Below are 22654 nucleotides of genomic sequence, written 5' to 3' on the forward strand. Positions count from 1 at the left end.
TTTTGAAAAAAAAAATGACTATGGCTGTAGGCCCATGTAAAGCATATGTAGCCTATAAGCGGTAAGTGCTATTTGCTTGTAATACTAAAAGCCATGGCAACTGTGATTAAGGGGTTGGGACATGCTTATTACACAACTATCTGTAACCAATTACATTACACTGCTGAAATCACTGTGTTCATATATCACCGTCTACACCCAGTTTGCTTGGGTTGTTGCGTTTCTAATGTGAAGTGGTGGATGCCGGCGGTGGCGGTGTCTGTAACAGTAACCAGTGCAGCGCCTTATCTCACTCTGTAGGTGTCGATGAAGGGGAAGAGGTTAACATAGCTCCTGAAAAAGTAATGGAATCAGCATTAATTTAATTAACTTACAAGTCCTTCAGTCGACCAAAACTGAGCTCAGCAGAGATTTGTTAAATTAACATCTTATTCTGACCTTTAACAGATTTAAAAGGCCTTAAAATAGTGCAGACTACTCATGAATGCCAGTATTGTTTGGGTAAAGTTTAAAGGTGGAGTCTGCGATTCTAATTCAGTACACTTTTTGTCAAATTCGGCGAATATCTCCTCACTGCTGTCCATTCTGTGTATGCGTTGAAAAAAGCTCCGATGTTCATACAGAGCCCTTGCTCAGTAAATGGGAAACAAACAACCCTATTCCAGCCAGGACAGGGTAAAGGTCATGGATGTCTAAAGAGAAAAGCAGTTGGAGCGAGAGGGATGGTAAATCTGGCACATGCTTGCTAACGCTCCGAAGAAGCACTGATGGGAGGGGTGTATTTATTATGGTGTTGAGTTCAAATATCAACAGACTCTCTCCAGAATCGAAGACTCCACCTTTTTAAAAGCAAGTGAGACAATTGAGTTTGTGAGTAGGAGACTAAGTATTTCCATCCTGTCATCGTCAGAAAAGAATGCCAGTGAGTAATAGTGAGTTGTTTCCGAGGGTCAAGACAGTGGAGATCTGTTAACTAAAGGAGACGTACATGTATTGTCCACAGCAGCAGAATGTGAGAAATTATAGAAGGCTATTAATACTCGCTTTCCTGAGTGTATAATGATATTTTAACACACGCCTCAGTTCTTTGTCTCTCAGCCATGATTATGTTATGACACCCCTTTTGTTGGGGCTGTGCCAGATGTTTCATCCGGGACAGGATGCAGTAAAACAAAACTTCCTGAATCAGACTTTAATAGGAAAGAGGAGGATATATTTCCTGTGGATTCTGTTTCTTTATAGTCAACACTACATTTAGCTTTACTCTTTATATATGTATCTGGTAGAGCTGTTATATGGAAAAGGTTTTCTTAGCCTTCCTGATCAAGTTGCTAATGTTTTGGATAGTATAAGGCAACTAAAATACAACTAATCTACAGCTGACTGTTACTGCTCACAATAGGCATAATTAGTCAGTTGCACATACTTTTAGCGTAATGGTCTTATCTGTGTGCAAGCACAATATGTAAAGTAATTTAAATGTTGCGTGTCAAGCTTATGTTTCAGACTAAATTCAAGTTTACATTGACATCAAATGCAGTGGCAGTGGCAGTGTGTGTCTTTCTCCAATCCATTCTTTCCTCTCCAACAGAGACTTCCTTCCACGGGGTTCAGGAATTGTCACTCGCAGACCTTTAATCCTCCAGCTGCTTAGCGCTAACGCAGGTAGGTTAAGACACATCATGCAGGCTGTGTAGTGTCAGTCTTCAGCTGCCACCAGATGGCAGTATGATATTCTACAATGGCTGAGCCCGACTGGTGGGACAAAGCTGGAATTTGCATCTACTATATTGGTAACATATTGGTCAGAACTGTTATGTTAGATTGTGTATTCTGCAGCAGAGAAGCAACGTGGCAGAGTATTACAGTTTTTCTCATTTGCTTTGGCTCAATTCTTGTGTTTTGCCATGTGTGCAAAAGCGTCACTGTAATTGTCTACAATTTGCAAAATAACCACTTGCACATGTCTTATTGATCAAAACTTATGAGTTGACTCTCAGTGAAACTGTCAAACTCTTCACAACTTCTCAACATTCTTTCATTGTTTGAGCCGTCACATGCTAAATGATCCATTCAATTATGTTGAAATGTGAATCTAAACAGCTCAGTGAGATACACAACAGCCTTCAGCTAGACAAAACTCACAATCTGGTATAGCACAGTAAGCAGTCAGTGTCAACAAAAAGTAGAACAAAACAGAGATTTGTATATTAGAAACATTTCCTTGGTGATTTTGTTAGCATTGGCCTGTTCATTGACACAATAACTCGGTTTTGAAGCATGAATAAAGTGTTTTGGGTGAGTTACTACCTTTTGCAAACATGATATAGAGCTGTGATGTCCCATCAAACAGTTGTGACTATTGTACTTACAGTTTAGAGTCTGCTTTGAAAAATGAGCCAAAGTGTTTGAGAAAAACTGTAAAAACAAATAAAATTGACTCATGATTCTGTCATTGTTTAAATGATGGTACATAGGTCGGTAATCTTGAGAAACTAGCAAGAGTAAGCTAGATTTTTAAAAATATCCAATCGTAAAACGAGCCCAGTGATGCCATCTATTTTCCAATGAAAGTAGCTAGCAGCACTAGGTCCAAAAGTCGCTAAATCTAGCAAGAAAGTCGCCAAGTCATCAACACTGACACCCTGTCGCTTCAGGCCTCCCTCCAAAGTCACTCCCCCACAATTATCTAAATGAACTTAAACAACAAACATGGCTTTCCTATGGCCGTCCAGTCATTTCATATTACAGTCCTGCAACAGCCACAAATACCAGATTTTTTGTCCGAGCATTTGATTTATTGATTGCTGTCGGCATGTAAAGAGAATTTCAACAAATATTACAGAAAATGTTTTTGAAAGAAGATTACCAACCATAGCTTTAACTGATTATTTTTCCCCTGCTCAATGTGTGTCTTTCCAGAGTATGGTGAATTTTTTCATTGTAAGGGAAAGAAGTTCACAGACTTTGATGAGATCTGCAGAGAGATCGAGGCAGAGACACACAGAGTCACAGGATCCAATAAAGGCATCTCTCCCGTCCCCATAAACCTACGGATTTATTCACCACACGGTAACACAATGTGTTCTTGTGTGTGTGTTCAACATGACATATCCATTCAAGTTTATGTATGACCTGTGTGTTTATTTGTACTCTTCTACATGTGCATGTGTGTGTTTGCAGTGCTGAACCTGACTCTTGTGGACCTGCCTGGCATCACCAAGGTGCCCTTAGGCGACCAGCCGCCGGACATCGAGTACCAGATACGAGACATGATCATGCAGTTCATCTGTAAGGAAAACTGTCTCATCCTGGCTGTCACGCCAGCCAACACTGACCTGGCCAACTCTGATGCACTCAAACTGGCCAAAGATGTTGATCCACAAGGTGAGCCACAAGTGTGGTGGGCAAAGGTTGAAGGGGTTCTCATATATTATTCAGACTTCCATAGCTTATTAAATCACATTTGGATGCTATTAAATTGCGTATTTTCTCCGTCTTCTTTTCAGGTCAGCGCACAATTGGTGTGATCACCAAGCTGGACCTGATGGATGAAGGAACAGATGCCCGGAACATACTAGAGAACAGGTTGCTCCCCCTACGCAGAGGTGTGCTGCCTGTGTTTGTGAGCATGTTTGTGTGTGTTGAGTAGAGCTGCAATAATTAATCGATTAGTTGTCAACTATTAACTTAATCTGCAACTATTTTGATAATCGATTAATCTGTTTTTAAGAAAAAAAGGTAAAAACTCTGATTCCAGTTTTCAGTTATTTATAGCTTGCCGCCGTCCGTCTCCTCTTTCTTATCATGTTCACTTCCCGTGGAAACAAAACAAGTGTTGCTCCACGTCAAGAGAGGAAAGTAGTAGTTCTAAAATAAATTGTCCCCTGAAAAACATTGTCAGACTCAGGCACAAGCTGTATCACTTAATTATCACCATAGAGCTGCAACTATTATCAATTAATCGATTAGTTGTCAACTATTAAATTAATCGCCAACTATTTTGATTATGGATTAATTGGTTTGAGTAATTTTTTAAGAAAAAAAGTCAAAATTCTGTGATTCCAGTTTCTTAAATGTGAATATTTTCTGGTTTCTCTACTCCTCTATGACAGTAAACTGAATATCTTTCAGTTGTTGAACAAAACAAGACATTTGAGGACGTCGTCTTGGGCTTTGGGAAACACTGATTGACAGTTTTCACCTTTTTCTGACATTTTCTCGACCAAACAACTAATCGATTAATCAAGAAAATAATCGACAGATTAATCGACAATGAAATTGATCGTTAGTTGCAGCCCTAGGGTTGAGCCACCTAGCTGTATGCAGTCACACACTGCACCCAATGGAGGCACTTTTGAGAGGACTGCCATAATGATTGTGTCTGTTATCAGCAGCAGGAGGTTCAACCTCGGTCCAGCTCTCATTACCTCTATTTTTCTGTCTTTTTTTCTGTCTGACTCTTTCTTTCTGCCTCCTGTGTTCACTATCTCTCTGTTTATCAATGTGCTGTATCTATTTAGCGTGTGCCATTAAAATATGGCCATGCACTTTGTGTGAAATCACAGTAGTACCATTTAATGTGTGTGTGTGTGTGTGTGTGTGTGTGTGTGTGTGTGTGTGTGTGTGTGTGTGTGTGTGTGTGTGTGTGTGTTTGTGTTGGGACATTTTATCTTGTGTGTATGTATTAGGAATGTTCCTAACGACTAATTTCCCTGACTTTTAAATGGAAGTTTAAACTTAGACTAGTCTAAAAGTAAGAAAACACTCAGAGAACAGTCAAAATAATTCACAATTTGATCTATAAGGTTAAACATTGTGTAAAAGAGCCATTTGAAATCGTTAATTATATTTTTCAATAACCAAATCGGATTTCAAATGCTGCTGAAATCAATATGTCCCCAGTGTCCGCTCCGGCTGCCCCTCACGAACCCGATGTGTGATGTAATATTTGATGAAACGCCAGCGGGGACTGTGGTCTAAGAGGAGTCATGGTTTGGCATCGCTTATAGGCTACCATTAGTATTTTAGCGTGCAAGTTTTATTACCTTCCATCTTCCCTTCCTCTCTCTCTCTCAAAGACACACACATAGCAAGCACGCGGCAGGATGGAAGTGAGTCAGGAGCGCCTGATGAGTTCAGAACAGAGCAGAAAGCAGCCACTGCTGTAGCTCTTCACAGCAACAGATGAGACAGCATATGTCAATATGTAATTTAAATGTGTTAATAAATTAATAAAATAATAAGGTTAACCGACTAGTATTTCTGTTGACGACTAGCGAGGGTAGCAACGTTTAGTCGACTTATCACAACATCCCCAGTATGTATACAAGAGAGAGACCGACAGAGATGATATTATTGGTCAGTAAAAGTATGTGTGTGAGTAAGAGAGAGCGAGAGAGAGAGAGAGAGAGAGAGAGGCAGGAAGCTCCTGTGGGAGTGTACAGACTTGAGTAAAGCACCACCAGGTGCTGGCTCCTTCATGCTTCTCCTCCAGTGCTAATGCATTAGCCATGGGAGCCCACTGAAATAACTGCGCTAGTAGCAGCATAGAGCTGAAGCATTAGCTATGGAGCCTGATGCTGTTACATCTATTACTGTACTAAATAGGGGATTTGGCTCGCTTTGTACCACATGCTCTGCTGTTGAACAAACATATTCGTTTCCTGCCTGTGTGCTACAGTCTTAATGGAACGAATGACAATCTGGGAAGTGTTCCCAAGGACACGTCAGAAAATGCAAGTTGAATCTGAATCTGAACATCGGAGTCCTTATTTGTTCCTTCCTCTCGTTGCTCATTGTCTTCCTTACAATGATCACATGCTCTTCATTTCCCTTCTCATCTCCTCCTCCGCAGGTTACATAGGGGTGGTGAACCGCAGTCAGAAGGACATTGATGGGAAAAAGGATATTAAGGCAGCCCTGCTTGCAGAGAAGAAGTTCTTCCTGTCCCATCCGGCCTACAAACACATGGCTGAAAGCATGGGCACCCCCTATTTACAAAGAATACTTAACCAGGTTAAAGATGCACACATACACACACATAGAGAAGTACATATATTGTGTGTATGTATTGTTACTCATTATGTTTGTTTGCAGCAACTGACAAACCACATCCGGGACACTCTGCCAGCCTTCCGTAGTCATCTGCAGAGCCAGCTTCTGGGCTTGAACAAGGAGGCTGAAGAGTGCAGACAGTACAGTCCTGATGACCCTGCACGCCGCACCAAGACACTGCTACAGTCAGTCAATCATTCTGGAAGTGAGCGTGTGTGTGTACCCATTTGTTGTCTTTAAAATGATTTATATGGCAGTGTTTCTGTTGTCCAGGTTAGCTCAGCGATTGTCTGTTGACTTTGAGAAGCTGATCGAGGGCTCGGGCGATAAAGTAGACACCGTTAATCTGTCGGGAGGTGCAAGGATCAACCGGATCTTCCATGAGCGCTTCCCATATGAACTGGACAAGGTGAGTGTGTGATTCTGAATATTTGCGTTTGTCTTTGTGCATATACAGTATGTAGTGATTGTCATACAGTAGCTCCATACTGTATGTGCATTAATAACTGATGGACAGTGTACTGTGTTTGTCTTCAGCTTGAGTCGGATGAGATGAAGCTGCGGCGGGAGATCAACTATGCCATCAGAAACATCCATGGTGTTAGGTATAGTATAAGCCCCATTTCCGCCGCAGGAACTTTTCCCCCGGAACTAAGAACCTTTTGAGGAACTCAATGCGTTTCGACCACAGGGACCAGGGTCTAAACTAGGTTCTGGGGACATTTCACCCCCAAAAAGGCCCTGGTCGGGGGGTAGTACTTTCTGAAGGTAAAGGAACTTTCGGGGTGGAGTTACAGGGATGACTGTCACTAATTGGTCAAACACACACAGCACTGCTGCTTCCACTTGCGTACTGCTTCATTCATAAAACAAGGAAGTACTCTAGTATCGATTTAGGACCATTTTTAGGATGAGGTGGGGCATTTGTCTTTGTTTGATAATATTAAAAGCTCTGCTGTCGGCTTTCCCACTCATTTTAAAAAAGACAGAGAAAAAGAGAGAGAGATCACGTGAGCGAGCAGTAGAAGAGAAACAGACTAGGAATGAGAGAAAATAGTTATCTTCTGATTGTTTCACAGCAGTTACATTATAAAGCACAAATGAATAATCATCAAACACTAAACACTAGATGATTTACTGTGGAGACAGACGCTCTTAGTTTAACTTTCCTCCTTCTGCACTTCATTCATTACATCCAACGTGCATCAGTTAAAATGCAGCAGTTAATGTTGTCACAGTGAGACAAAACGTTTTGCCTCACTGTGACACATTTCGCCCTCGTCCAATGTCATTTTGCTTTTTCATCGGACTAATTTGCCTTATCTTCGCAGGTCTTTAGACCGCGGTGGAAACACAGACAACAATTAGTTCCTTGAAAGTAGTCCCGGTATTAAAATTACCAGGAACTTCTTGGTGGAAACCCGGTTCCCCTGTCATGAGCAAATGCAAAGTGTCAAATTCTTTCACATCATTTCCAATTTTCTGTTATGCTATTTTGTTGGCTGCAGCTTTTATATTGTTTTTCTTCCTTTACTCCATCTGCCGTTTCCCTATAGGACAGGTCTGTTCACTCCTGACATGGCCTTTGAAGCCATAGTGAAGAAACAGATCTTAATGCTAAAGGGGCCGTGTAGTCAGTTTGTCGACATGGTCAGTCAAGAACTAATCACCACTGTGTACCAGTGTATCAACAAGGTATAAATGTGTGTGTGTGTGTGTGTCATGTAACTGCAATGTGCTGTACATTTTGGGATGTTAAAACTATCTATTCTATCTAACTTCTAGTCTGTTTTCCCTACATAGCTCGGCTCCTTTCCCCAACTACAAGATGAGACGGAGAGAATCGTAACCACTGAAATACGAGAGCAAGAGAATAAATGCAGGGATCAGGTCATTCACACGCAGCTGGACATTCAGCATTCACAAATTAGTTTCACATAACTCTACTGGATTATTAACTTGTGTGTGTTTGTCTGCTCTGTTCAGGTCTTGTTGCTCATTGACATGCAGCTTGCCTACATAAATACCAAACATGAAGATTTCATTGGCTTCACTAAGTGAGTAATCTCATCGGTTTTAAACTATAAAATGAACTATAAATTCTAACTCGCTAACAGAGTAAATAACATGAGCTCTTCCTCTCTCTCTCCCCCTCTCTCTCTCTCTCTCTCTCTCTCTCTCAGCGCCCAGCAGACGAACAACCAAATCAATAAGAAGACTGTTCCAATGTTGGCAGGAAACCATGTAAGACTTTCATTAGCACTGCATTCATTCATCTACTCACACACTCATGATCCCAAGAGGATGCATCAGAATTACTGATCTACAGTAATGTCACCACAAGGTTTAACTGCCAACTAAATACCCAACGATATCCAAAAATCTCATACCATAATCATCCTTATGGAGGAAGGAACCTGCCAAAATCAAAATTAAATAAATAAATGACTTGATAAATAAGTTAATATCCCATTAAATGTACCAAAAATAATATTGAAAATAAATGTAGGTTTTAATTAATTGATAAAATGTGACATAAATTGATAATTTTATTTGCTTCTTCATTTATTTACCTTTGTATTCCTCTTCCATTTAATGTTCCCTATTACTTATTCATTTATTTTTATTAACTTGTAAATGTATTTATGAATTTTTGCATTTTTCTTTTATCTATTTTAAATGTATTTATTTATTAATTGTTATTAAATTGTATGTATTTAGAGGTATGCATAGATCGGCTATATGCTAGCTAGCTAATGAAAAAAAAGGAGAAAAAATAAATACATAAATCAATTTAAAATCTAATAAAAATAAATAAAAGGGAAAAATAAATAGAAGAGTAGATAAATAGGGTAAATAATACAAAGGTAAACAAATAAATAAGCAAATTAAAACAGAAATATCAATTTATGTCACATTTTATAAATTAATTAATGCCTACATTTATTTTAAATATTATTTTTGGAACATTTAATGCTATATTTATTTATTTATCGAGTCATTTATTTTTTATTTTGGCAGGTTCAAGGTAGTGCGGTGCACCTCGCGTTTTGCAGGTGGAAAACGCTCTGTCTGATCAAGGCCTTAGGCCAAAAAATAAGGCTGGCCATACACTTTTAGTTTTTTTTTGCCTTATTCAGAATCATCTTTGTCAATTTTAAGCAAAACAAACAGAAGTGTATATTTGTGCATGACAGTGTGCTCCTCTGTTATGATAATTGCAGGTTTAAACAGTCAGAATGATCATTTACTGCCAATGGTTCTCTGCAGCATAACATTTGAGTGTGCATGGTTATGAAAAACATTTTTCCATCCATTTTTCTTTTTTTCTTTTTCTTTTTTTACATATTTTCAGTAATGTCATCATCCCATGTGTTGTATATTAATCAGCATTAATCAGAATTCATAGCTGCAGATGAATTAGATATTTTGTGATTTTATTGGAGGGGATTTAGGGTCCAATCGTGCAACCAGAGTTGATCTTGGCTTCTCATAGGAATGCAGTCAAGAAGAAATGAGACGTTTTTTTCTCTCAAACTGTTATGATTAATAGTAACATAATATTTATGTGACACATTTGAAAGCAGGAATAATTAAAAACACGACTCCAGTATGATGTGTGATGATGTGATATGTTGAACAGCAGTACATTTTAACCACAGCTTAAGAAATTAAAAAAAGTTGTCAGTTATTTACACAATCTCTCATGTTGCTTTCATAGTGGTTAACTATTAAATGATGAATATCAGTTTCATCCCCCCCCAAAAAACATAATATTCCCCTAATATAAGGAAAACATTAACTCTTAATTTTGCTCCCTCGTCTCCTGTTTCTCTCCAGGGTGTGGCCCCTCCTTCAAGACTAATAGTAGGAGACCACTCTCTTTAAAGCTACTCACTCTCTGCTGCCTCTACTGGAAATATTTGTGTGCAGGATTCAAGCTTAAGGGTTGTGGGTCGGCATGCTGACTGATAGCAGCAAACATGCACACTGGCAAATGTCCTGTAGCTTTGTTAATCGTGTATTTCAACATCTACAACTGATGCACTGCTAACTCTTTTCCTCTTACAGTTACAGTTAGCAGTATTCTCTCTCTGTCTCAACCTAATCATCTTTACCTTCAGCAGTCCCACTGCTTCATAAATATGTGCAGATGTTAATGTTCTCCTATAGTCTGCAGGATGTCTTTCACTTCTTGGTATCTTTATGTCAGCTCATACTTCCTGTTACCTTAATTCCACATCTTTCTTCCAGTTTCTCACGTCCTGTTTTTATCTCCAAATGTTTGGGGTTACTTTTGTTTCTATGCTTGCTTTGTATGTTTATGTGTGCATCTAGTCTTCTCTTTGACCACTTATGTCCACTGGTGGTCGGTGATTGGTCCATGGCTGCATAATTTATGTCATATATCTCACAAATGTTTTCCCTACAGTGTCAACTGTTTCTGACGTTTACTCTTATTTTCCATAAAACTGTCCTCTGAATGCTATTGATGATGTCAGTCCTGCCATCTGAGCTCCTTACCCTCCTTGGCTTTTGTGCAGGTCATACGCAAGGGCTGGCTGACCATCAGCAACATCGGCATCATGAAAGGTGGAGCCAAGGAGTACTGGTTTATCCTCAGTGCAGAGAGCCTGTCCTGGTACAAGGATGATGAGGTGAGGCACTCCCACTCCCACTTACAAATAGATCACACCAAGACTTTTCAAGTCCTTAATAAATGAAGTCAGAACACAGCAGCACACTGTTTATTAACACAACTTTATTAACACATATCTCAGCTTGACACAGCATGTTAATTGGGAGGTTGAGAGATAATTAAGTTGAAGCGGAAATCCCTCATCTGTTGATATTGTTGTCACCGTTTCCGTAAAGCCCTCGCAGTTTTATTGAGGTAAATGGAGGTAGCTAGTGTCCCCTCTGTTCTGATGTCAGTGGGGCTGCCATCTGTCTGCCTGTCTGTGCCTGCTGTACAGGAGCAGAAGGTCTGCACAGCAAGTGTAGACAGGCAGACACACCACAACAGTCTCGTCCTGTCACAGTCGATGTCATGGGAAGCGCAGGGAAGGGCCGAGTGCAGGAAGTGAGATCAGAAGAGGGGAAACACATCTCGCAGCGTTTGTACATGGATATAAACAAGTACCTGTAAACACTCACATCTGGATGAAAACACTGTAGATGATGTTGTTAGGGATGAAATTGAGCTGTGTATTGTTTGACAGACATAATTGAGGGGTTGGTAGTATGCTCTTACAAATAAGTTCTTGGTAACCGCCGTGTTGTGGATAAAACTAAACAGACGGGCCCTGTCTTTATGGACATATGACACCATTGAAAGCATAACTAAAAGAGCATCTTTAACTCTGCTTCTCTGTCCAGCTAACAGTTTTCTTTGCTTTTTTCTGCTGCCACCTGGACCAGTAAGTGAGCCCCTCCATTCCCCCCATTCATTCCTCCGACTATCCCCTTCTCCTCCCCATTCGTCCCGCTCTCCGCTCTCCGCTCACTCTTCCCCTCCTCACTCCCCCCTTTTCTTCCTCTTCTGGGAGTTCAGGCATTTGGAGCGGCTCACTCTGACACAGCTGGAGCTGCCCCAAGCCAAACTAAGACCCACACATGCACGCAAAATTCACACACACACACACACACACACACACAGTGGACAGACTTGTATATACAGTATACAGCACACATGCAGAGTCTGATGTAAACAAACTGGCATGCAAATAGTGGAGAAAAATATACACTCAGACAGACACACGGTCACTTTTCAGATAAACACTGGATCTCTTGAACACAGCCCCAGGCATGTATATTGTGTACACACACACACACACGCACACAGTGTTAAAGGTTTCCTCTCCCTGTCATCTCCTGATGATCAAATCAACTCACACATACACACAGACTTAGCACATCTGCAACAAATAACACAAAGACAGGCAAGCACATATCTGTTGACCACATCAGAGCAACAAACATCTGCGGATCACGATGAGACATGCGTGTTTCACTGCAAGGATTGAAGCTAATATCAAAGTCTAAACCTTTAATTCATTGTGGTTCAGTTAGATTAGTCAGTGTCTAATTCCCGCACCGCCTCGCTACGTTTGGAGGTTTATCGGCAGTGTTTGGAAGGCCTGAGTGCAAAATCAGTCACCCGTATTATCACAGAAGATCAGATCTACTGCCTTTCCACATCCGTGTGTGATTGTGTGTGTGTGTGTGTGTGTGTGTGTGTGTGTGTGTGTGTGTGTGTGCGCACCAGCCAAACTTCTGCTTCTTCTCTCTTGCAGTTCCCGCTCTCACTCTTCCCGCCCACACTACCTTCCACAGACATTTATTTTTCTTCGACTACTGACCCCCCCCCCCCCCCCCCTCCTTTTTTTATTTTCTCTTTCTTTACCTCTGTTGCCTTTTCCTCCTCCTTTCTCTCTCTGTCTGTCTCCCCCTCTTTCTCTCTCCCTCTCTCTCTCCCCCTCTCTGTGTGGTTGGCAGTCTCCCTGGGACTGTGCACATTCCTGGCTGGAAAATCTGAAGCTTTGTCCAAACACCAGCTTCCAAGATCTGCCCAGAGAAATCCCACATGGCTGTTTCTACACTCCAGACCTCCCCTTTTGACTCCCCCCCCCCCCCCCCCCCCTTCTCTCAACTCCCCCACAGTCTCTCTCACAAATACTCCCCCCCTTCCCTCACCCCTTTCAACCTCCCCTCTCCATCCCTGTCGATTGCTTCTATACACTTTAACGTCTGTAAGGCCGTGCGGTACATCTCCTCTCTGTGTACCCTCACACTGACCTCACACTGAGAGTGTAGCATAATAGTTCAGAGTTTAATCTCCACAGCACACTGAACAGACATGCATTCCTTCACCCCTCGACTGCCAGGGCTCCACCAGGCAGTCTGAGGAAAAACAGACGGCTCATGCATATACACTTAATCTACACGCTCCCCTCTGTGTGTAGGCGTGTGTGTGTGTGTGTGTGTGTGTGTGTGTGTGAGGCCTGCTCCATATCTCAAATCCATTAGTCTAGAGGAAGAGGAGACACAGCAGCTCTGATGTATGATACTTCACGACCACCCTGACACCACTGGGAATATGACACACACGCACACGCACGCACACACACACACACACAAAACAGTGCCATGATGTCTGTGAACACAAGAGTTATCGTATTGCCGCACAGATGCACATGCAGAAACTCAAAATGAAAAATCAGTTACTTTAGCTTCTCTACAATTAATGCGTGTAAAAGACGCTCAATTAATTTGCTAGTTTATAGCTTTTCTGCCTTAATTATTGGTAAAAGAACAGTCAGTCTTCTCTTGCTTAAAAGTGATGCATGCTATCTTCTCTGCCTCGTACGTAGATATCACTCGCCATCAACAAAGACACTTAATTCAAGGTGACAAATCAGTTAATGACTGCATTTTGAAGAGTTGAAAGCTGGTGATAGGGAATTGCACATTTAAAGGTATTCAAGCAAAAAACATCAGAATATTCAGCCCTAGATTTGCCTCAGCGTAAAGTACATGAAGGTTTTGATGTCCTGAGTCCTTGCTGCTGAAGCACTTCCTTGCACAGTCTAACCAATGTGCAGACTACTGTACACCAGTAAGATCCTGAACAGGTAGTCTGAACACTGGGATGACGGAGCAGGACCCTTTCTCGCTTTATCTTCGGCCTCCCCCCGTTTCACCGCCCTGGCTGTTTGCTAGCAGTCCTGCCAGCGGCGGAGGGGGATTCGGAAAAAGGTTTCCTCTGTTATTCTCTTCTTTCTTATCCTGTGTCGGCGTTGGGTCGCAAAGGAGAGGCGATGGGGTCACATCAGACATCCTCTCCTATTGGTGTCCCTCCTCCGGAGATGTGAGCGTATCTCGAGTCGGGCGTCCGCAGGGCTGTGTCCCGGCGTAGTATCCAGTCTTGACGTGGCACATTCACTCATTCAGCTAGGGATCTGCCTGTTCACTCGGGGAAGGCATAAGGAAATGCTGGGAGTGAGAGAACGAGAGAGAGTTAGGGAGGAACTTAGCAGCCATATATGGGTTGATGGGACCCATGGGGAATCAACTTTGGAGTGGTCTGCAGTTTCTCCCCGCTTCTTCTGCACACTCTCTCCCGCTCTCTATGTTCCTCAACCCCTTCCTCTTCTACTCTAACAAAACTCAAATCCCTCTATCCACCTTTATCCCTCCTCTTCCTCTCTTCATCATCTCTACTTTCTATTTCTACCCCATCAGAGCACCCTATACTCTCTCTCCAGTCTCCTCCCCCTCCGTCCAAAGCGATCCCAGATGTTGCTGTATGAGCGCCAATCCCGTCCAGTCACTTTTTTTTTTTTTCAGCCTCTGTTACAGGAAGTGGGCCCCTTTGGAAAAAAGGAAAGAGGAACGAAGGAAGAGAGTCGTAGGGTTCAGGGGAGCACTGAGAGAGGGAAGACCGATATGTACTACCAGCGCACTCGCATCTCGTACCACATGTGTGCACGTGCTCAAATGCAGGCGCACGCACATGCATCTAGCCAACATCCAGGATTTTTTAGGACACCCTCTTTTGCAGGCGTGCTTTAGTTCATCTTTCCATTTCCCCCTCTTTACCTCACTCATGGCAGTTCCTCTATCCAACCTCTCTGGAAGCCCCCGTCTCAAAGGTTAGAACGAGGGAGCAGGCCGAGGAAGAGGGATGAGGGGGAAGGGCTTTACTTTAGGAGAAATGTTGTGTTAGAGCTTGAGTCTGAGTAATGACTTTCACATGTGGGCCCGGCCTCTCTCCCCTCTCTTTTTTCTCTCATCCCCTCCCTCCCTCCTTGCTTCACTTCTCTGTACCCTGCCTCCATACTGTCTGGTTCTCCTCACGCCGGCCGCTCAACTCCTCCAACTGTTCACCGTCATTCATAAGTCCCCGTGGTGATGACAGACTATAGACTTATGGTATCCCCTTCTCTCTCTCCCTCTCTCTCTTTTGCTAGTTAGTGGGCTGTTAATGGGAGTCTGACAGGCAGACACATCATCTGATATGAACTCAGGTGCTCTGCTAGCACCACATCTCCCGTTCACTCTTCATTTTACAGTTCAAACCCCCGTCTTTCTTCTCTAGAGGCTGAAAAATATTTACTACCAGACATGCAACTATTTTAGCTAAATCCCCCCCCAACTGAGCTGTCTTCATTCTGTTGTTTTTTTGCTATCAACACCTGTGTTTCTGTCTCTGGGATGTCATATTTTACCCTGCATACCTCTGTCAAACTTTATCTCTTGTCTTTTCCAGGAGAAAGAGAAGAAGTACATGCTCCCCCTGGACAACCTAAAGCTCAGAGATGTGGAGAAGGGCTTCATGTCCAGCAAATTTCTCTTTGCTCTCTTCAACACAGAGTTGAGGTTTGTTTGTGTGTATGAGTCATAAAAAAGGGAGTTCTGCTCTTGTCACCTGTTTTGGTGATATTGTAGAAGGGTGAACATGTCAGAGGAGGAAAAGGAGGGGATGTCAGAGTGGTGTTTTGCCCTTCCTTTGACCTTTTCCATTCAACTTTGCCACAGGAACTGAAAGGATATCCAGTGGGTACTGCAGCGGGTGTAGTTTTTTAGTACATGCCAGGCTGTTTAGGGTAGGGCTGGGTTTGCTAGGTTTATGTGTGTGAAACAGATTGAGAAAGACAAAGAGGGAGCATTAGAGAAAGAGAGAGAGAGAGAGTGTTTAGGAGCTGGAGCTGACCCGAAGCCTGGCTGATTGTACCAGAGCATGTGGGCTTTGTTTATAATACTGTGCTATGCTGCATTCGGACACACAAGCTGGATTTGTGTATGTGTGTGCCTTTGCCAATGTGTGTGTGTAGACCACAGCATACCGACGGCAGGCTCATTAAGCAGCTAATCAAAGCCAGAGTGCTTGGATCAGAGATGAGGCTGCTCTTGTTTGGAAAGAATTGCTCGACTCACCACAAAAAGGAGGGAGAAAGAAGAATTGGAAGGGTTGAGAGGAGAAAGAAAGCGGGAGAGAGAGAGAGCGAGAGTATCAGAGCCATCGGCCAGGAATGTGTCAAAGTCTGTCCTATGGCGCCCCCCCTCCCCTTTCCTGCGCCCTCACTCTTTCTCTTTCTGTATTTTCATGTGTGTGTGTGTGTGGCAGACATTGCAGTGGTTTTGTCCCTGTCTGACAGTAATCAGAAACCTCAGGAAACTCTTCAAATCTAAAGCAGTCGAGGATCTGTGCAGAAATTCCTCAAGATGAGTTTAAAAACTCACACTGGCTACGAGCTGAGGAGAGGATAGCAAAGGGGACGAGAGGGGGAAAAAAAGTGTTGGAGTGAGCGATAAATCAGCGTAGAGAACAATTTTAATGTGTGCTCGCTAGTGTATACGAATGTTAGTGTCCTGATCTGAGTGTAATAGCACTCTAGTATTGTCATTGTTGGCCTGGCTCCCCGTCTGTTAGCCACCACGCCCTGACTTATTAGCCCAGCCGTAAGCTCAAAAACGGACTATTTCTTGATCTTTCTGTAACGCTCTCTCTTATGCTGCAGTCTTTTCCTCTTTTCATTTCTGTTGTCTCTCTCATTCTCACACACTCACAAAAGGTTTCACATATTTGAGGTTAATTCCGAATGTGAGAAGGGAACAACAAAAGGAGGAAAGAAACAAGTGAGTGATTAAAGAAAAATGTTTGACAGATGGGCCACAGCCCGCTCCAGATCCTTTGCTTGTTTCTTTGCTTTGCTGTGCTGTGCTGCCGCCACAGCCAAAGCACGGAGATGAGATGATGGTGAAGTGAGAAGAAAGCGGAGCTGGGGAATGAATAACATGGAGGAAATAGATGATGGAGATAAAGGGATAAGTTGCATAACTTGAAACTGGTGAAACTGTGTCTGTAGGTATGTGTGTATATACCTATTTCTAAGTGCTTGTGTGTGTCTCTATGGCCTTAATATTTGCCAATGAATCATTCTCTCTTTACTTTCTTTTAGATTGTACCACATTTAAACCCTTTTTTCCATCAAGGACCTGTGTTCAATCTGTGGTTCCCAACACAGGGGTGACTCTGTTGGGGCATAGGGCTGGGCAATACATCGATATTATATCAATAACGTGATATAAGACCAAATATCGCCTTAGATTTTGAATATTGTAATACGGCATAAGTGTTGTCTTTTTCTGGTTTTAAGGCGAGGCACCCCAGGTGAATAGGGTAAAAAATTCAACTAATAGATATCACCATGAAACTTCTCTAGTTGATTACTTACAGTAAGACAATTATTTTTTGTATTACAAGTTTTCTGAAAATGTATGTTTAAATAAGCAAAATGAGGCATTACCTTATCAAATCTGTGCTAATTTTCATACATTATCAGAACAGAAATCGAACATTGGATAAAGCTAGGTTCAAAATTCTTGTTTCATTTTGTAGACATATTAGAGTCAAAGGATTTTTTCACTCCATAAATCAGAAAATAACCATAAAAAAAAATCTATTTTTGCCATGTTTTTAGGAATAAAATGTGATATAAATCAGGCTATGAATGATATATGAACAAACCCACTACTGGTGAATAGGGTAAAACATTTTTTACAAATAAATATCAACATGAAACTTCCCCAGTTGATTACTTACATTAAGACAATTACTTTTTGTATTAAGTTTTCTGAAATGTTATGTTTAAATATGCAAATGAGGCATTATCTAATGCTAACTTTTGGTGAATTTAGGAGAAATCTACAGATACAAATAGACAAAGTAGTAAAATAAACACCTAAATGTGTATTTTGGGTGTTTTCTTTACACTAGTCTGAAAGAAGACGTGTTATGAAAGCAAAATAGCTAAAAATTGACCAGTACTTGAAAGACAATGTTTCTGCCTGTGGTGTCTCCCCTTAGGCTGCATTACAGTAAAGTGATGTAATTTTCTGAACCAGACTGCTTCAGCTGTTCTGTTATTTGCCTTTACCCACTTAGTCATTATATCCACATTACTGATGATTATTTATCAAAAACCTCAACCCTACAATATTGTCACAACATCGATGTGGACGTATTTGGTGAAAGATGTGGTGATATTTAATTTTCTCCGTGTCGCCCAGCCCTAGTGGGGCCCTTTTACCCATTGACATGTGTTTCCCCTGTATGGAGCCATTTATACAAGATGTGGGAATGGGACACATGTTAAATACTGCTGGCCATTATAGCGTACATTAGACCAGGCTGTGACAATTGTCCTGTTAATAATATTTACAAAATGGAGCGTGGAAGCTCTGATAAATAATTAATCAAATTCAGTTTTATTTTACATTTCTTTTATAGCATTGTGCAACATTTACAATTACAAGGCCAATTTTTAAGGATGATATTTTCCCTCATCAGCAGTTGTGTGCAGGAGCTCAGGTGGGATGTATCTGTCTGGGGGATACTGAATAATACTGAATCTAAGACTACAGCTTATTGTGTTGTCAGTTTAATCATAAGGCATGCTTTTATGAGTTCACATGATATTACACACAAAGGCAACCTTGTTCCAATAACATTTGACTTGTGTACAAAGTAGGTCAAGAGCTGAGTGAAGAAGAGGTATTTAGAAACACAAATACCGAAACCATCCATGTGGTCTCGGTACTTTTTTTGCTCTGACGTTCTCTTTCCAGCACACTACAGACTAGTGGTGCAACGGTTCAACAAACCCACGCTTATTGTGGTTTTTGGGTCACAGTTTCGGTTTTGGTTTGGTTTGGTTTGCACATTGGGGAGCGGAAAAACATGACGGTTTTTGGAAAAAAAGGTTTCAGGGTATGGATCAGGTGAGGTGTCTGACGAGGTGGGTGTCAGGTTGACTGATGAAGGAAGAGGAGGAGGGGATTGAGTTTAACCACTATGTGGTATTTTACTGAAAGTTTCATTTTGTGTGCTGTAGAGAAGAACAAAACGAAACAATATATCAGCTCATGTTCCATAAATCAAATAATGACATGATGACAATGAATAAGGATAAATATAAATGAACCGTTAGTGTAATGCAATTAATAGTTCAATGTCCATAATGGAATGAATGGAACATCATTAACTAAAGCATAATAATTACATTCAATAAATTCAAACATCAAATAAAATAAGAATATAATGCAAGTGATTAAAGCAGGATAATCCAGCAACTCATAGTTGCACTTCATAAGTAGTGCGTAAGTATTGCGATAAGATATATTGTGATATATTACGTAACTTTCATTCACATATCTTGAGGTCAGATGTCAGGGGACCCCTTTGAAAATGGCCATGTCAGTTTTTCCATACCAAAATTTAGTGTAACTTTGATTCCTTAGGTTTTCTAGTGTCATATTATACCAGTATCTTAACTATAGCCTTAAGACTTACCCCGCTATAACCTCGGAAAAACCGAATAGCGGCCGGGCCCGCCACAGGGCCGTCAGATTATTAAGAAGTTAATAGTATATATGATAAAAGATCCATACCTGACGTCCGTGTATCGATGCAATATTGCCACGCTAAATATTGCATTGATTTCCCCCCCCATCCCTTTTCATAAATATCAAATGTTAGTGACCTAACCATAAATTAAGTTCTGCTCATAATTTCAATAGTAGAGTAATAAACAATATTTGTAAATTTACTTCAAATGTTTGTTTGTATTTATAAGTTCAAACAGTGAACATTCTGTGCAGTTTATCAACTTAAATACTGATTATTTTCATTGTCGATTAATCTGTCAAATATTTAATCAATTAGTTGTTTGGTTTATAAAATGTCAGAAAATGGTGAAAAATATTGATCAGTGTCTCTCAAATACATCCTCAAATGTCTTGTTTTGTCCACAACTCAAAGATATTCAGTTTACTGTCATAGAGGATTAAAGAAACCAGAACATATTCACATCTAAGAAACTGGAAACAGTTGCAGCTCTAAGGTGATAATTAAGTGATACAGCCTGTGGCGGAGTCTGACAATGTTTTGCTGGGGACACTTTTTTTAGCACTACTAGAGACTATATTTTCCTCTCTCTTCCCACAAGACGTGGAGCAACACTTGTTTTGTTTCCACTGGAAGTGAACATGGTCGGAAAGAGGAGACGGCGGATAGCTATAAATGACGATGAAAACATCACCGTCGCTCAGCTGAAATTAACCCACGCATTGCGACTGAAACTGGCTACATCATCGACACTGACTTCATAAGAGAAACTAGTATTAACGGGTCATTACTAAAAGGTCAGCGCTCTTATTTTGGATGATGCGTGTCGTCATATCTTTCAACACTCTGTATACAAGTGTTACAACCTGTGGATGATTTTGTGTGGTATTTTTCTCACTGAGTCCGTCTCCCTATAATTTGATGTGTTTAAGGTATATAAGGTTTATTACTCTGTATTGTGGAAAGAGTATTATAACTGTCCAGGAAGCAGAGTTTTTGTAGATGTCTGACAATGTTGCACTGATTTGCAGGAACGTGTATAAGGACTACAAATGCCTGGAGTTGGCCTGTTACTCTCAGGAGGAGTTGGACAGCTGGAAGGCGTCTCTGCTGCAGGCCGGAGTCTACCCTGAGAAAGTCACCGTTAGTATTCTGACCCCTAATTAAACCCAACCTTGACCTTAGCGGTGGGGAGCTGCACCTGTCTGCACCTTACCTTTGTGTCGCATGCACTCAGTAGACTTTGCTAACCTTAAACCCTGGCCATAACCCCTTACCCTTCTCTCCATGCTCCCCCTTCTCTTCCCCCCGCCAAAGCGAAAAGAGCAAGTCCCCCACCCCTTCCATCTCGCTCTGTCGTTGGCTCTTCAGCACGGCATTCTTGGTCCATGATGTCACTACAACATGTGTGTGTGTGTGTTCTAGTCTGTTTCTAATCAGCAGTTCCTCGTCCCTCACCCGCTCCCCCTTTTCTTTCTTCTGCCCACTCCCCCTTACCTCCCTCTCTTGTGTTCCCTCTGTTCTGCTCTCCCTGTTCCTATCACAGTGGCGCTATACTTCTTCTTCATAGATTCAATAACGAGATATGGAAATACACATCTTAATTGCTTCACACATCTGTATCAACATGAATAATGCCAGCTGTGTTACCGCAGCAGTCACTGCAGCGTGTTAAACTACACTATATATTCTTGGTTAAAACAATAGGGATAAACTGTACAGTGTTTGTTGCAATTACTCCCAACTCCATCTTGTTTCTCTGTGTGTCACCCAGGTGGATGGGCAGGGAAACGGAGCTCCTGAGAACTTCACTGACCCCCAGCTGGAGCGTCAGGTGGAAACAATCCGTAGCCTGGTCGACTCCTACATGAGCATCATCTATAAGACCTTCAAGGACTTAATGCCAAAGACCGTTATGCACCTCATGATCAACAGCGTAAGATATCCAGACCAGGGGGCTGGTTGCATAAAGATAGACATCTTTGTCTTAAATATAACTTTAAGTCAGACTTGCTATAGACTTTATATAGATATTTACTTAAATATACCTGTTGCATAAAGCTGCCCTATGAGTGACTCATGTAAGATTGACTTACATAGCCTGTTGCGCAATGCAATTTGGGTGAAATAAGACACTTCACAAAAGAGAAAAAATGGCGGATGCAACAGCGACACCACACCAAGTATAGGAGAAAATAACAGAAAGGGTAAACAGCATAATTATAATGGGTAAACAGTTGAAGTAGTTAGCTAGAAGTTGGCTAAAAGTAATGGATAAACAGTTGAAATAGCTAAAGTTAGGCTAAAAGTAATGGGAGTTGAAATATCTAGCTAAAAGTTATGGATAAGCAGTTGAATTAGTGAGCTAACTGACCGTCTAACAGATTGTTGCCATAGCAACAAAGCTTTCACCTCAGGTTTAGCCAGGAGGAGAGGTAGCTAATTTTCCTACCTCAAATGAATTCAGTAATATTTATGCAACAGACAGGCTTAATTAGACTAGTCTATCCTGACAATCTAAAAACAGTCTAATGCCAAGACTAGTCTAAACTACATTTATTCAACCGGCCCCAGATTCTTAACTTTGTGATCATTTTCCCTTTCTTTCTTTAGATTCTTGTTTTTCTTCTGTTACCAGTCAAAAGCCCAGAGAAACCTGCTTTTCCCCTCTTTGTCTCTAAAACTTTTTAAAGTGACTTTGTTCAGCATTCCTCATAACTTGAACTCTTAGCCATCAGAAAGTATTCGCCATTTGAAACACTATTCCAAGGACTTGAAAAAGAAACTAGAGACCGTAGGAAAAAAAAAAAAAGATTTGCGCCACCCCTCAAGAATTTAGAGCCATAATCCCAAATCAGAGTAAAATATCACTTTACAAAGTCTAACATTTGGACTTGTCACAGCTGTTAATAATCCCTCTCTGTAGGTGAAGGAGTTCATTAGCTCCGAGCTGCTGGCCCAGCTCTACGCTCTGGGAGAATGCTCGGCGCTGATGGATGAGTCACCGGAGCAGCAGCAGCACCGGGAGGAAGTGCTCAGCAAGCACGCCGCCCTGAAGGAGGCGCTCGCCGTCATCGGAAAGTTCTCCACCTCCACCTGCACCACCCCTCTGCCTCCGCCTGTGGACTCCTCCTGGATACGGCCCTCCAGGTACAGAGTTAAACTACTACTACTGATGCGTACATG

General features: G+C 41.5%; 1 protein-coding gene across 3 annotated transcripts in view; it reads left to right on the forward strand.

The window, feature by feature from the left end:
- The window catches only part of dnm3a (dynamin 3a), a 29346-nt gene that overhangs the window by 3586 nt on the left and 3106 nt on the right, over positions 1 to 22654 (forward strand). For 2 of the 3 annotated variants that reach the window (XM_074635976.1, XM_074635979.1), the window contains exons 2-19: positions 1592 to 1665; positions 2923 to 3072; positions 3184 to 3387; positions 3510 to 3608; positions 5858 to 6018; positions 6100 to 6242; positions 6331 to 6466; positions 6595 to 6662; positions 7614 to 7752; positions 7861 to 7947; positions 8044 to 8114; positions 8241 to 8301; positions 9898 to 9924; positions 10602 to 10715; positions 15329 to 15438; positions 20500 to 20611; positions 21243 to 21404; positions 22395 to 22618. In XM_074635976.1, the coding sequence (XP_074492077.1) occupies positions 1592 to 1665; positions 2923 to 3072; positions 3184 to 3387; positions 3510 to 3608; positions 5858 to 6018; positions 6100 to 6242; positions 6331 to 6466; positions 6595 to 6662; positions 7614 to 7752; positions 7861 to 7947; positions 8044 to 8114; positions 8241 to 8301; positions 9898 to 9924; positions 10602 to 10715; positions 15329 to 15438; positions 20500 to 20611; positions 21243 to 21404; positions 22395 to 22618 (2142 nt within the window). The remainder of the gene's footprint in view (positions 1 to 1591; positions 1666 to 2922; positions 3073 to 3183; positions 3388 to 3509; positions 3609 to 5857; positions 6019 to 6099; positions 6243 to 6330; positions 6467 to 6594; positions 6663 to 7613; positions 7753 to 7860; positions 7948 to 8043; positions 8115 to 8240; positions 8302 to 9897; positions 9925 to 10601; positions 10716 to 15328; positions 15439 to 20499; positions 20612 to 21242; positions 21405 to 22394; positions 22619 to 22654) is intronic. The other variant, XM_074635977.1, reaches the window with a different exon arrangement.

Source organism: Sebastes fasciatus, chromosome 5, assembly GCF_043250625.1.
Source record: "Sebastes fasciatus isolate fSebFas1 chromosome 5, fSebFas1.pri, whole genome shotgun sequence".
Taxonomy (NCBI): Eukaryota; Metazoa; Chordata; class Actinopteri; order Perciformes; family Sebastidae; genus Sebastes; species Sebastes fasciatus.